The 15,397-nt window shown below is 38.4% G+C and overlaps 1 protein-coding gene across 1 annotated transcript in view; it reads right to left on the minus strand.

Moving 5' to 3' along the window:
• Nucleotides 1-698: 698 nt before the first annotated feature.
• SEL1L (SEL1L adaptor subunit of ERAD E3 ubiquitin ligase) overlaps nucleotides 699-15,397 on the minus strand; it is a 52,323-nt gene continuing 37,624 nt past the window's right edge. Inside the window, exons 15-21 of the mRNA XM_042943989.1 lie at nucleotides 14,435-14,522; nucleotides 13,963-14,111; nucleotides 13,035-13,200; nucleotides 12,431-12,505; nucleotides 11,092-11,264; nucleotides 7,045-7,173; nucleotides 699-4,978 (exon numbers count right to left, since the gene is read on the minus strand). Of these exons, the coding sequence (XP_042799923.1) occupies nucleotides 4,769-4,978; nucleotides 7,045-7,173; nucleotides 11,092-11,264; nucleotides 12,431-12,505; nucleotides 13,035-13,200; nucleotides 13,963-14,111; nucleotides 14,435-14,522 (990 nt within the window). The 3' untranslated portion in view covers nucleotides 699-4,768. The remainder of the gene's footprint in view (nucleotides 4,979-7,044; nucleotides 7,174-11,091; nucleotides 11,265-12,430; nucleotides 12,506-13,034; nucleotides 13,201-13,962; nucleotides 14,112-14,434; nucleotides 14,523-15,397) is intronic.

The following is a 15,397-nucleotide window of genomic DNA, read 5'->3' on the forward strand; positions in this document are numbered from 1 at the left end:
TGACTCCTCTTTACTTCCTCTTTACTCAGATCACCTTAATCTATGTAAATTTTATCATTGTGTGAGGCTCTGTAAGCTCTCAAAAACTTTCTGGGACAGGGCAATGCATAAAATACACTTTAGATACATTTCACTATGTATCACAGGCTGGTTCAGGTCAAAGATCTCAGAGATTTAAAAAGTGGTAATGGAGGGGGCACCTGGCTGTGTCAGTAGAGCATGTGACTCTTGATCTCAGGGTAGTGAGTTCAAGCCCCATGATGGGAGTAGAGGTTACTTAAAAAGTGGTAATAGGGCAAAATAGGTAAAACTTCCAGTTATAAATAAGTCATGAGGATGTAACCTCCAGCACAGGGGACATAGTCAATAACACTGTAATAACTTCATATAATGCCAGATGGTAACTAGACTTATGGTGGCGATTTTATAATGTAAAAAAAAAAAAAAAAAAAAAAAAAAAAGTTACATTTCTTAACATATTCATATTGTCCCTAGGGCAAAATTCAACTTATAAAAATCTGAATTTAGGGAGTTAAAAGTAAATGAAAGATGGATTCAAACTACTCCAAATCAATGTTCCCAGAAGCTTCTAAAATTCCAGAAAGGGCCATTAAAAACTGAATCATTCAGGTTAAAAAAAACCAAAAAACAAAGAGTCTGACTGGAAAGGTGGTCACGGCATATTACAGCATACAGGATAACCAGAGGTGGAGTCTTTATTTCACAAGTTTCAAGATACAGTACAAAACGAATCTGTACATCTCTCTATTAACAGGATTTGTTTACACAATTATATTACACTTCACCAGCCTTTATACCGTATTTAATTAAATACAAAATAAATTTACAAAAAAGTCTACCATGGTGTTCCTTCCAATGCCAGCTTATGGTCTTTTTAAGCTTCTCCTAAGTATTGACAGTGGTTATACCTTGATCGAATCGACACTATGATTTTTTTTTTTTTAAATAAAAGAGACTAGTGTCAGCGTGTTTGTCATTGCAAACAGGAAAAACAGTGCGTGTAAAGAGGACTGCCTGCACGTAGCCAAGACATCCTTCCCATGCACACAAAATCAGAGTTTTGCTGGTGCAAACAGTCATTTTAAAACACAAATCATTTTTAGTTGGGGTATTTTAGGTTTTCTTGAACTACCTAGTGGCAGGAGAAATTTACCTGCTTTTCAATGACTGCCACACATTTAAAAATCAGGTAGTGCCTCAGACAGTGTGGTGTTCAAAAATCTTCCATTTTCATTTATAGTGGAGGACAATGACTGAGGAAAAAGATTTTCATGAAAATCGTTTTCTTTTGCTTTATTTCTTGCATTCTCCTCGTCATAATGTGGTGCAACACGTATTAAACTCACTTCCAGAACAAATACTGGCTGTCCTCGGGGCAAAAGTAGCCCATTCTGCTCTTCTTGGCAGGTGAAGGGGCTGTTTATCTGACACTGTTTTGAAATGTGCATGTGAAATGTTAGTCCAAACCTCTGTGAGGGAAGTTTTTTTGCAGACGGGGCTAGACAGTAATACACATGCTATACACATGAAGAGCTGTGGTCTCCATTTACAGGCTTGCATGCATACTTCCAAAACACCGGTTTGAAGAACAAATATGAGCAGCAAAGAAAAGAGGGAAAAACGAAGAAAAAAAAAAAAAAAAACCCTATACAAAATACTTAAGTTTCCCGGAGGCAACAGCAGCTCCTTAAATAAAGCATCAGATCATGGTCAGATCATGGTAGAGTTTCTACAACTTTCCAATGGTACAGAGACAGAACAGCTTAGCAGTAAAACTTTCACAAATTAACCTTATATGCACAAGGGTAACAAATCCTCAAGAGTATCAAGATAAACGATTCCCAAGTTAATCTCATTTCAGTGCTAAATAATGAATTTTGAAAAAAAAAAGGGGGGGGTAGTTACTTTTTCTGTGACACTGAATATTAACCAAAAATAAGATAAGCCTTACTCAGAGAACAGAAACAAAAAAATTCAACCACAGAAAGAAACAAAACAAAACAACCCCAAACACCAATGCTACCTCTGTGACATAAAAAAGAAGAATGGTCTCAAAACTCTGGAACAGTTGGCTAATCACAAAGCACACGCACAGGAGAATATAAGCTAAGTGGAGTACTACTGTCGTCACCTTTGATGGCAGGAAGACAGGCTATTAAAGGGGTCAGGAGACAGGCTACCATGGAGAAATGAAGCTGTGCTCAATCTGCTAACTCTAAGTTCTAACATTAAAACTCCTGAATTCTGGAGTTAGTTTAATGTCACTGACATTAACTAGCTTTAGTTACTGTCATTTTATTCAAATGGATGCCATTTGATTAGGTAAGTATTGAGCATTATTTTAGGAGAAACACCAAACCCAGTTCCTACTTGCCTAGGTATTATGTCCCGTGAACAGAAAAGAAAAAGGGAGCAGAGTATTTTGAGACAGTCGTAAGGACTGAAATCACAAAGCCGTCTAGGAACTAAGTTATTTTAAATAGACTGTTCAAATTTCCAGTAGCAAATGACTCAAGGGTTTGGCAGGACGGGGGGAAAAGGCCAAGAAAAGGGTTAGAATATTAGTAATAAAGAGGAAATGGCAAGTAGTTGTAAACTAACAGGAAGTTTGTTATTGCATGAAGAACAAGACTGCGCTTTCCCATCTGGCTTTATTTAGGTAGTGCACACTGTTTTATGAAATGTCTTCTCAGAGTACTAATGGAGGGAAGTAAAGCTAGAGATAAAAATGCTGCTAAAGGAGAAATCAGGTGGGTGGTAGAGGAAACAAACGGTTGTTTACTCATCTTAGAGGGGTTTTTAAACATTTAAATAAATTACAACAGTTCTTTCGAAAAGAAATGTGGCTGCTACCGTGAATTACAGTTTTGAAGGGTGAGGAGAAGACGCAGTGGTGAAGACACCAACATATTGTACCAACTGCACTCAGATCTCTCTCTCTCTGTGTAAGAGATCAAAGAAGTCTTAATATTTAAGAGCTGCCCAAAGCAAGGGGATGTTTTTGAGGGTGGCATTTCCTACCTTTCAGATATGCATTTATACATATGGTTCCCTCTGTCGCCACCTCTTCAAATCTGGAAGCAACTACGTGGGTGTAAAATTTGCTTACCAGGTTTCTCAGAATACTCTAAACACACATGAAAAGCATACAACTTCACATTTAAAGCCTTCGTGTTCATTACAGACTACTTAAATCTAGTTCTAAATACAATCCCAATTTCAAAACCCAAAGTCTTACAACTCTACAGGTAATAAACTCTTCAAGTTTTCTGGCAGATGAGGGACTACGGAAAGAGTATAAAGGTTAATATAAACAGACTGAGGTCAGTAGGCATAGAAAGCCTGCTCAGATACTAATGTAGTCTCAGACTAGACATAGGCTGGTGAATACCACCATCTGATAGTAAAAAGAAATACAAATTCGGTTTAAATTTCTTCATTTGTATGGTATGTGAAATCCTCGGTTTTCTTTGTTGTTGTGTTTCACGCTATTTAACCAGACTCTGAAGTATAATGGCCTTGATTTTCCTAACGTCAACAGTGGGAGGGTGGTGAATAGGACAGCTAACAAAGTGGTTGACTTTCTACTGTAATATAAAACTGCAGAAGTAAAAATCTACCTGAACAGTATAAACAGGCTTTGGCTTTCCTCAACCACTGAGTTTAATACATCTTAGATTCTCAGAGTTTTAGTTTTATAATGGTAGTCACTGTATGCCACATCTTGGCAATAATATTTCAAATTTAAAGAATTCAGGAGGGTGCAAACTGTTCTTTTGCAATAAAAAAATGCAAAGTAAAATAGACCCTGGGAACAAATACTTCATCTTTCGGGCAAGTGTGTCTATCATTTTGGTACCCCACCCAGAGTTCTTTAGTATTGTTCTAATTTCTCCCACTTAGTCCATCCTCTGGCTTCCGGATCAAGGCTCTGTATACTCAAAACAAACAAGCAAATTACATCGAGTAGGTGGGGCAGATTCACATGTTAGCTCAAGGAGTCAGTTCACAATGTTTCATCTATTCCATTCCAGAGAAGTGAAGGTCACGTAAAACTCTTTAACAGGACTTTCAGTCTTTGAAGGACACAAGTACGGTATCAAGTGTGACAATCACCAGTAAGAAGAAACCTCCCAGCCTTCCCTTTTAAAATAATATGTTGAATACGTATACTTGCATGTGGATTGGTAAAATTTCTCAGTTATTGCAGTTCTGAAACACTTTGAAGACTTTTTTTTTTTTTTTTTTTTTTTTTTTTTACTTAAAAGGCAAGTTCTATTTTCAGACTTTCAAACATGTTAAGGTTAAACTTGCAACTAACTGGTTTTTCCTTTTTACAGTGATCAGTTTTTAGTGTTGATGCACAAGACCTTAAAGGTGGCTGATAGAAGAACTTATGCACATTGAGAGAATGACCAAAAGGACCCAAGAAAGACAGCTGGGTACAGCAGACATTGCGTCTCACATGTTTCCAGGAAAAAAAAAATGGGGGGGGGGGGTGGGAGGGGGAAAGCCACTGAGAGTTGTTACTCCATACGGCACTGAAACAAACATTCAACTCAGTTTAGGTAAGAGTTACTTATCCCTGAAAATAAAGGCATCAGATTCTAAGCAGCTTTAGGAATTCAATGTTTCCTTGTGCCTCTTCCAGGAGGTGACCACTGATCCGAAGTCCTAAATCAAATGCAAGTGTTCTCAGCAAACAATTTCCTTGGTTGTCACTGATCAAGGCTGGACACGGTGGCTGTTACTGTGGTGGCTGCTGCTCTGGTGGCCCCTCCTGCTGCGGTGGCGCTGGCCGTGGCCCTGGGGGCCTGGGTAGAGGCATGTCCTGGTGCTGCCTCTGCCGGTAAGCTATAACTGTTCCCAACAGCAATGCGATGATGGTCATGAGGTAAAGGTCCCACTCAGGCCCCAAAAGCTGGTCCATGTCAAGCTGGGTGAACAGATCTCGAATCTTAATGAGAATAATATAAAAATCATTACAATCACTAAAATGTCAGAGAAGGAAGCAGGAAAAAGTTGTATCACTAATCAGAGACGAATACAGAACTTATTAAAATAATTGGTTTTAGGAATGTTTTGCAATGGCTTAAATAAAAAGGCTTTAAGAATTCAAAAAATAATGTGTCTCAGGAACTGAGTTATTATTTCATGACAGTAGATGATACAGAATGTCTAGCCGGGTTCCTTTCCTTTCCATCAGTAATCGAATGCATGCATTTCCAACCACTTTTCACAGAAAAGATTTGCAAGGAATACTGGGGACAATGGAAGGCCACAGGGAGGCAATCAGTCTCTCAGCACTTGTCACCTATCTGTAGTGATGGCAGCCCTGTTCTCATGACAGCAGGGTTATTTCACTTCCTCCCTCATCTAGCTGGAGATGGCAGGAATTCAAGCGTTTAATAGCTGAATGACTAATGCTTTTCAACTAGGATTTCACTAAATATTTAACACTTTTGAACTTGAACTTTAAAGTTATGTTCTTAGTCCATAATACTTTGTTTGGGTGTCACTTAAGAGAAGTTACTCCTGAAATTTCCTGACTGCTACTTACCTACGAAGGAAGTAAACATGTGGTATAATCCTTTATATTTAACTAAAATTATATTTAAAAGGTCCCCATAATATAGATTTGTAGATGCAGGTGCTAAATTTTCCTCAAAAAAGATTCTAAGAAACTATTAACTGTGTTTCCTGGGGTGGGACCTGTGATAGGGGATTTTTGTCTTTTCTGCACTGACTTTCTCACCATCCATACTTGGTAACTCTTTTCTTTTGGTTGGAATATCTAGGTGGTAGGCTTATGGAGCATTTATTGTCTTCTTTATACTTCTGTATTAAAAAAACAACAAAGATAGGATACACTTAGTATGGTATAAGGCGTGACTAAATCCTAGTCTGTAACTAACAGTTCTTAGTCTTACAAACTGTGAGAGACAAGGGTCTGAAACAGCCCCGAGAGAGGAAAACAGCAGGCTGCCACACTGTTAGCTTTTCAGTGAAAGGAACAAAGACTGTTTCCACTGGTGGAGGGTACGGTGCGTCTGGCTCAGGCCACCAAGCAGTTCTAAAGGTGCCATTACAAGTGTGTAAGCAACCAGGAGGACGGAGTCCAACACCTCCAGTCCTTCGGAGCCCTATGCGGGGAGGACCTCAGTACACGAGACAGGGCTGCGAAAAGGAACATCACCCTTTCCACCTGTATCACACAGGAGGAAAAGCCCTTTCTGGAATCTAATGCGAAACGGTGTATCAACCTGTTCTGAAAGATGTTAATGAAAGACTGAAACATCATCCTGTTCTGGTCTGGAGTAAATTCAAGTTTTGTAGCCCTTGTTTCTGCACACATTTCAGGACTTTCGGAGTTAAATCCTGTTCCAGTTAATCCATTATAAGGAAGTACAGTTAACAAAATGTAAAACTGGAGAACCCAAGAGCACCTACACAGAAATACTGGTAAATAAGGTCAGCAGTTTTGAAAGGAATGGGGAACCCACCTCTCGTCTAGGTTCCACCATGAGCTTATTTAAAGTAGTTCAAGGTATTTTTAGAGAACAAAGTTCGAGACGTGTTTTTAACATGTTTCTTGCTAATAGCACAATCTGAAGTACAACAGCCTGGGCAAGTTCTCAGGTTCTCCTTCTCCCTTTTGAAGGGTCTGGTCTGAGCCACTGCCAGGCAGTCACCTGATTTAATGTTTACTGAATTTAGTTAACCACTCCTTCAAATCGCCAAGGGTTGGTCTCGGTTTTCTCTGAGCCAGAAAACACCTGCATCAGTGGAAACTGCTTTAGCACCTGGAGCTACTGTCAAATGGTTCCTGAAAACATGCTGCTCTGTGGCTATGTTCACCCCACAGCTGATGCGATCTCCTGGTCCTTCATCTGGGGCAGAAGGGAAAGCACCAGACCCCTGAAGGACACTCCTCCCTACTCCCTGAACTTTTCCAATAAAAACTTCTGGACCGAGCAGCTTATATCACTTATATTTTAATTAAAAGAGGCACGGAACACTTACGTTTGTCTCCCGGATGTACTGCAAGAAATACACCACAGCCAGTTTGCATAGTGCTAGGAAGACTGGTACCTGTGCGTCTGGGCTGGCTTCGGCCGCCATGTCATAAAAACGTTTTGCAAGGTGAATATCCTATAATACAGGAAATAAACCAAAATTCATCTCTTGGTAAAATAAGTAAAATAATATTATTTAGTTTATATAGTCATATCAGTTTGTGCATTCAGAGCATTGACTTTACCTTTCAAGTTTTCATTTTAAAATTTCCCTTACCTAAAAGGATAAACCCCACCTTTAATTGGGTAATATTTCTTTAATCATCTAATGGCTTAATTTTGAAAAATCTAACTGAACAATGTTAAGGTTTAACTCCTGCTCCTCCTGTCTGACATCCTACTTGCTGTGTATGCATAACACTGTCACTCTGAAGACTCCCGGGGGCAACCTAGAAGTCTCAAGTTCTGGGTCAAGTTAAGTAAGTTTCTTAAAACTTCACTCAGTGTAAGCAATTCAGGTTTCAGTTTGGAGCAGTGATCCTCAAACTGGTAATATGCTCAAGACGTTTCAAATGGTACTTGCATGGATAGTGTTAAGGGACCTGCATGCTGGGTTTCCTGCCTTAGACATATTTCCGTAAGGGGTGAAACGAGTCATTACGAATCCGGGCCCAGACCGAGTGCTCTGCATTCAGATAAATGTTGAATGGCATGGGGAGACACAGTGAAATTTTCATTTAACAACGTCCCTTTCTCCATGCCCTGACTACTGTCAAAGGATACCAAACTCCAAGGCAAGAATTCCATGAGACATGGGAAAGAAAGGCTAAACATTAAAAAGGACCTTCCCACATAGTTCAATGTAAGCAGTCACTGTCAGCTCTTCCCTATACTGTCCCTAGGGGGTGTCGTTAGTGAAGAAGGGCACCTTCCAACCAACAACAGTACTGGTAGAGTCAGTGTCTTTGGTTCAAAAAAAAAAAAAAAAAAAGGTAACAAGTTTTTTTCTGGACTGCCACATTCTTCAAGATCATGGATCAAACTTTATGTGACAACATAGACTTTTGTGTGGATGATTCAAAGGGGTAACTAAATTTTATCAATCACATCCTGAATTATTTACTCTGTGTAACACCAATCCTCATTTAATCCTTAATATTTTTCTAGCTGTACTACATGCTGGATTGATAGTTTTTAGTAGTATTTAAGTTTCCTTCTTTTAAAATTGGGAAAAAATAAGAAAAGATGATCATGGATAATCATGGAATGAAACTAATGGAATCATTTTTTTTACACATGATTAATTATTCCTAAAAGCTGCATCCCTGAGTTCTGTCCTCCCCATTCTTATCAAAGGAATACTATGCTCTTTACCATTGTCTTTATTGACAAGAATTTATATAAGCTACATATAACATTATATTGCAAATTACATTATGAGAATGCACACTAATTAATTTTCTTGGTTTCTAATCTATTATAAAAGCAGACTGTCAGAGTTCTATCACTTTAATTTTGATTGCTTTCAGTAAATTATTATGAAGTGTATCCCAAAACAACCACAACTATGTGTAATCTTTATTAGTCATCAAACACACATTAATTTTATTTGAATTAAAAAAAATGAAGTCAGTCTTGCTGATGGAGGCAAAGTCTGACCTAGCTGAGTGGTCTGCCAATTAAGAGAGGCTCTGGTAGCTTGGTCAACATGGCAGAGATCTTCCACAAACTGAATGTACTCCACCTGCAGTTCCAGAGTCTTGATAAAACTATATTCAAGTATCTAATAGTAACATGAATGTAAAATATGAACATTTACATATTGGGTTTAAAATACATATTCAAATGTGGTAAAATAAAAGGCACTTTGACAAAAAATGGTGCATTAGCAAAATGAAAATGAGTAACTTGCCCTTAAGCACATCAGGTCAACAAAGTGTCTCTAAGTGATGAAGAGGAATATAATTAGTTATCTGATAAACCTAGGTAAAGCCTTTCAGCATTCTCTACAGAAACTAGAAAATGAATGACTCCAGTGACAAGGGAATAAATAAATGTATCCTTTCCAAGTCTCCAGTTTCCAACAAGATTGAAGGGGGACCTAACCAAAGTGTCAGTGACAGATCACTCTGATTTTTGGCATATGTTATAGACTAAATGTGTCCCATCCTCCTGCTAAATTTCTATGTGGAAACTCTATTCTCCCTCATGTGATGGTTGGGATTAGGAAGTGAGGTCTTTGAGAGGTTATTAGGATTAGATGAGGTTAAAGGGGTAGAGCTTTCATGAATGAGATGAGCATCCTTAAAGAATCCCTAAGTACTTGCTGCTTCTCTCCTGCTCGTTGCTCAGATGAGGACAAAAGCCAGAGGACGGTGTCTCTGACCAGGAAACAGGGCCTCCTCGCCAGACACCAAACCTGCTGCCACCCTGAACTTCAACTTCTCAGCCTCCAGAACTGTGAGAAATTCTATTATTTAAGCCACCCTATGGTATTCTGTGTAGCAGCCTGAAGGAAAACAGCAAGCAACTCGAAAGCAGTTTAAAGAACTAAGTGACCTTGCTATAATAAAATTCTCCCCAATTCCATATACTTGTTTATGTGAACAAGGTTCCAGCCATACATTTATAAAATGAGGGGCGCCTGGATGGCTCAGTTGATTAAGTGTCCAACTCTTGAGATCGAGCCCTGTGTTGGGCTTTGTGCTGATGGCATGGAGCCTGCTTGGGGTTCTCTCTCTCTGCCCCTACCCCATTCACACTCTCTCACACTCTCAAAATAAACTTTAAAAAAAAAAAAAAAAAAGGAAATTAATGCTAAATTTACTCAATGATACTTAAACTAATTTTTAAAAGATGCTCCATTCAACTCATTAAAAAATACATTTTTAATAATTATCACAGAAAGTAAAATTTTAGTGAAATTCATAGTATTATGTTGATTTGTTCAATATTGTATTGATAATTAACCAACTATGGCTAGTATCTTATGAAATTTTCTTAACACTTAGAGCCTATAATCATAGGAAATAAAATTCAAAATTTGAATTTACATACTTTGTTTCAGGTAAGTATGATTGATCAGTAAAATATCTAAGCATTAAAAACATTACATTTACATGCAAATCTACGAAAACAATGACTTGAAAATATGAATTCAGGAAGAAAAGGAAAAGACACAATTTTCATTTAATAAATTTGCTGTGTTTTTAAAAAAATTAATGATGAGGGTATCAACATTTTGGTATTTGGAGTAACTTAGTCATTTTATTTAAAAAAAAGGGTTGATGCTTAAAATAGGTAGAACTCAGACCTGAAGCTTATGATGAAAAATTTTAAATGTCAAATTAAATACGTGCAGGAGAGGGGTGCCTGGGCGGCTCAGTCAGTTGAGTGTCCTACTCTTGATTTTGGTTCAGATCATGATCCCAGGGTCATGGGATCGAGCCCTGCGTTGGTCTCCACACTCAGTGTGGAGCCTGGTTGGGATTTTCTCTCTCTCTCCCTCTGCCCCTCTACCCCTGTTTGAGCTCACCCTAATTTAAAAACAAAAAAAATTAAAATAAAAATGTTCAGGACAAAACACAGTTGTTCAAAATTCTCTTAAGGGCATATAGGCAAAAAGTTAAGACCATGGCTCTAAAGAATGTTAGACTCCATTAGGAAGGTATAAGAGTCAGAAATACGTTTGTCAGTAGCAAACATCTTACTTCATTTCAAAATACTTTACAAAGAACAGAATTTGGCTGAAGATGGACAGATAGTTTCTCAAAAAAGGAGTTGCTGATCGAGGCAGCACCATATTTCCATTTCCACGACTCTGCTTTTGGCTTATTGTACATAAAGCAGTGTGCATGTGACAGCAACATGCGTATGTCTGACGACGGGAGAGGTGCAAGGGCGGGCTTCTGAAATATTACAAAACTGCCTCATAACTTAGTACCTAAAATCGGAGCACATTCCGAAAGAAAGCCTATTTTCTAGAAATAAATGCAGACGTTTCCCCCAAATCACAATTACATCATTCTAACATTTGTTTTGAAGCCAGCCTCACCTGTTTAATGCCCAGTCCTTTCTCGTGCATATACCCCAGATTAAACATGGCTTGTGCGCTGTGTTGCTGCTCGGATGCCAGACGATAATGAATGAACGCAGTCTCGTAGTCTACGTCAGTGCCAAATCCATAGAAATGATAGTCTCCAAGCTTAATTCTAGCCACCGTATAGCCTTAAACAAAAATTAAATGCAAAACTGCCAGTAAATAAAGTGCGTTTAAAACGGACCAAATTGTTGTTTCTCCTCCTGTTAACATGCTTACATAAAACACAATTTTAATTGGCAGTATGTAAACTTTATAACAAATCCTTCAGCCAAGCTATAAATTCAATAAAGATTGAAACTAGAGGTACTGCTCTTCTGAAGCAGGTTGTGCAACAGGGAGAGGTATAACAAGGTGGGTGGTACTCCCCATGTCACAACAGTACTCTTCAAATGAGCATGTTCTAGTCTATCATGCCATTTATACTTTCTTTTCCTTTTTTGTTTTTAAATTTAAATTCTACTTAGTTAACATACAGTACAATGTTGGTTTCAGGAGTAGAATTCAGTGATTCATCATATACAACACCCAGTGCTCATCATAACAAGTGCCCTCCTTAACGCCCATCACCCATCTAGCCCATCTCCCACCTACCTGCCTCCATCAACCCTCAGTTTGTTCTCTATTGCCAAGAGTCTCTTGTGGCTTGCTTCCTTCTCTTCTCTTTGTCCCCCTCTTCCCATAAATTCATCTGTTTTATTTCTTAAATTCCACATACGAGTGAAATCATATGGTATTTATCTTTCTCTGGTTGGCTTATTTTGCTTAGCTTAATACATTCTAGCTCCATCTATGTCACTGCAAATGGCCAGATTTCATTCTTTTTGATGGCTGAGTAATATTCTGCCATTTACATTTTAAAGTAGTTCAATTGGACCATTGTTTAGGTTTGAAGAAGGGATAGCCAGGCACTGTTGAGAGGAGTATGTGTGAGAATAAAAGAGTCAAACAAAAAAAGATGGGGAAAGGTTAAAATCTTTTTGGGTTTTAGACTAATATTTTATTATCTATTCCATGTGATTCTCATTTTATGCAATATAACTGGTTTCAAACAAAAAATCAAAGAGTAAACCATAACGTGATATAAATGACCAATCACAATTCAATAATTTAGAAACCCTGTGACTAGAACTTCCGTTTTAAGAATAGATAAATCACGATGCAACTTAAGCAACAGTTAGTATGTTGATGAATGACATTATTTAGTTTTTATGGGAGATTCAAAAACAAAACAAAAACAGTACAGAAAGATCCCTGGGTGAAACTCTTACCCTAGAATGAGTGGGCTACTCACCTTGGGAAGCAGCCCTGTTCCAGTGCAGCAAAGCTCTGGGGTAAGTTTCATTCTCACCTACAATGGTTGCTTCTCCTACAGGGAAGATGAAATAAATACAACTTAGGCATTTAAGGAAAGGCACTAGACTTTTAGGCTTCATTTACAAGCTAGGGTGGATATGTGGGGCATAACTGGGATATAACAAGTATTAAATGACCAAAGTATTGTATTGAAATTAAACAAGTATTAGAAGGAAATACCGAGTTCAAAAGAATCACTGTAAGCAGGACAACACTACTTTCTGCAACGTGTTTTATCCACAGAACTAATCGGAGAGTAACCATGGAGCCACTTCTAGGGATCTACAGACCACTGGAAAAATGAGGTTCTTCTATCTGCTGTATTTTGAAAAATGTGTTTACTGAAAGCAGTTAATGCTAATTGCAAAACTAACTTTGATGGCTTAGGGAGCTGAGGTAAAGTACTCCAGCACGTGCGTTGTTAAGGTCTACTTACAACAATAAAGAAGTTTCTTTGTGGCTTTTCTCTTTAAAACAAAAACGAGCTACCTGATGTGAGCCTTCAGAGTCTAAACCCAAGGCAGAATGAAAGTGAACCTTACTCTGATCTAGAATGAAGGCTGCATTGCTCTGTGCCACTTCATAGCCTTGTTCGGCCAGCAGGAGGTACTGGATCACCGCGGCGTTGTAGTCGCCATCTTTATAGCTGTTATAGGCAGTCATTAGCCTCTCCGACCACCGGCCTCGTTCACACACATTCTTAAACAACTGTGAGAACAGGAAAAAAAAAAACAAACCAGTAACAAAACAAGGAACATATGCCAGAATATCATTTTTGCACTTTGGCTACAAGTGATTATTAAGCTACCTCTTTGAATCTCTGGCAACTTTATTAAATATATATAAAAGTCTGGGATATTTACTTGAAGATTTCAGTTAGTCTTTACAGCAGGTTTATAAAAATAATAGTAAACAATTATATACCATTACCCCCACCAGGCACTGTTCTTGTGCTTTATGTACAGTACGTACAGAAACTCCCTTACAGCTCCCACGAGGTTCATGGGGGACACTCTATGAAATAAGTCTTATTAATAGGCCCATTTTACAACCGAGGGAACTGAAACACAGAGAAGTTTAGAAACTGTGCTAAGCATTTAGCAAATGCCACTCTGCAGTGCCAGTTATGAGAGAGCTAAAGAGGAAAAGTTCCATTTAGAAGACATCAGCATTGCCTTTTGCAACATTCATTCGACACAGACCTCGTGGTGCTCAGATACTGTCTAGGAGGTGCTAGAGAGACTGCAGACAACACCCACTGTCCTTACAAACGTGGAGACCCAAATGAAACAAATAAGCATGAGGGTGACACACAGGCCCTCAGTGTCTTCCCTCAGTGTACCCAAGCTATTAGGTCGAATCTCTTTCTACTGTAGAAGAAATCATGCAAAGAAAACGAGAATTAAAACGATAGACTTTCCTCCTGGGAAAATGAAGTTCCTGTGTACGAGCTGGTAGAACAGCCCTTACCTCCACTGCCGTGTGACACGATCGCATCACACCTGTGCCGCTGGCATGCATCTGTGCTAGGTTATAGAAAGCCAAGATGTGGCCTCCCTGAGAAGCTAAGTTAAAATACTTCAAGGCCTGTTTATAATCCCTCTTGACGCCAATGCCATCTGTAAGGAAAATCACATGAAAGGTCAGAAATAGTTTTAAATAAGATTTAACTGAAGCATGAGAGCAGCCTTATATAAAGAGTAAAATCAAATGAAACTCAGAATTCTTACTCAGGAAATGGGAACCTTAGCAATACAGATTTGTATATTAATACAGATGAACCTAATTTACCATGAAAAACAAGATGCACAAATTACTGAAATGGGAGAACATTAATCAGCCCGAATGCGACAGCTCTCATTTCCACATCAAAGTGGTATCTGATGGAAAATAGGCAATTTCGATGTTGGTGGATGAAGCATTTAATTCCAGTATTACTTACTGTAGTACATAGAGCCAAGCTGCAGCTGCCCGTCCACCCAGCCTTGTTCAGCAGCTTTCTGGAAATACTTTAGTGCCAGATCATAATTCTGTAGGAAAAGAGGTCACATGATCACATGATAAGAAAGCTCAAAAGGCTGATATACTTAGAAGTTAGGAGATTCATTTATTAAAAAGAGTCAACAAAACACATACAGGATATTCTCAAAGAGCCATTAAAAAGACTACCTTCTAAGTTTTCATAACGTACAGAGGGTAGTCTACTTTAAGTCACAGAGGGACTTAAATATTTAAGACTAAAGAAAAGCAAGTAAGAGTTTTTGTGAAACGATTTGCTGTGTTCACTCTCAGAAAGCATACACATCACCAGTGAAACACAAGATCAGGACTTAAGAAACAATCTTTCCTATTAACCAACAAATCTTTTCCAAACCTTAATTTTTCTAATTTCCTTAAATAAGGAAAATTATTCTCTTTATTCATTCTTTTCCTGTGTAACTTATCAAGCACTATATGATTATTAGATTTCAAATACCCTACGTATCCACAGAGAGAAACTAAAAGATCACTACTGAACTTTAGTGTCCTAAAATGACTAAAAAGAATCAAAATGAGACCACGCTATACTGGTTTCTGTGCTAGGGAACACCTACAGATTAGAATCTTAAACCTAATGCTTAGTTTCAGGCCCAATTAAAAACATACTACTTGGAGGGTTCATAAAGTGAAGAGAAGAGGACAGCATTGAGAATCCAGGGGCAACCATGAGGAAGTAGTAGAGAAGAATAAGAAGCAATGGCTTAGGAAAAGCAAGAGAACTTGCAGAATTCCAGGGAGGAAAGAGTTCAAGTGATGTAGAGCCAAAAAGTCAACAGATGTTGACCCTTAGGAGGTTACTGGTGATCTGCATAGAGCAGTTACGTGAGGCAGAAGCCTAAGAGCTAATGAGTGAGTGGTAGCCACT

The sequence above is a fragment of the Panthera leo genome, chromosome B3 (genome assembly GCF_018350215.1).
Source record: "Panthera leo isolate Ple1 chromosome B3, P.leo_Ple1_pat1.1, whole genome shotgun sequence".
Classification (NCBI taxonomy): Eukaryota; Metazoa; Chordata; class Mammalia; order Carnivora; family Felidae; genus Panthera; species Panthera leo.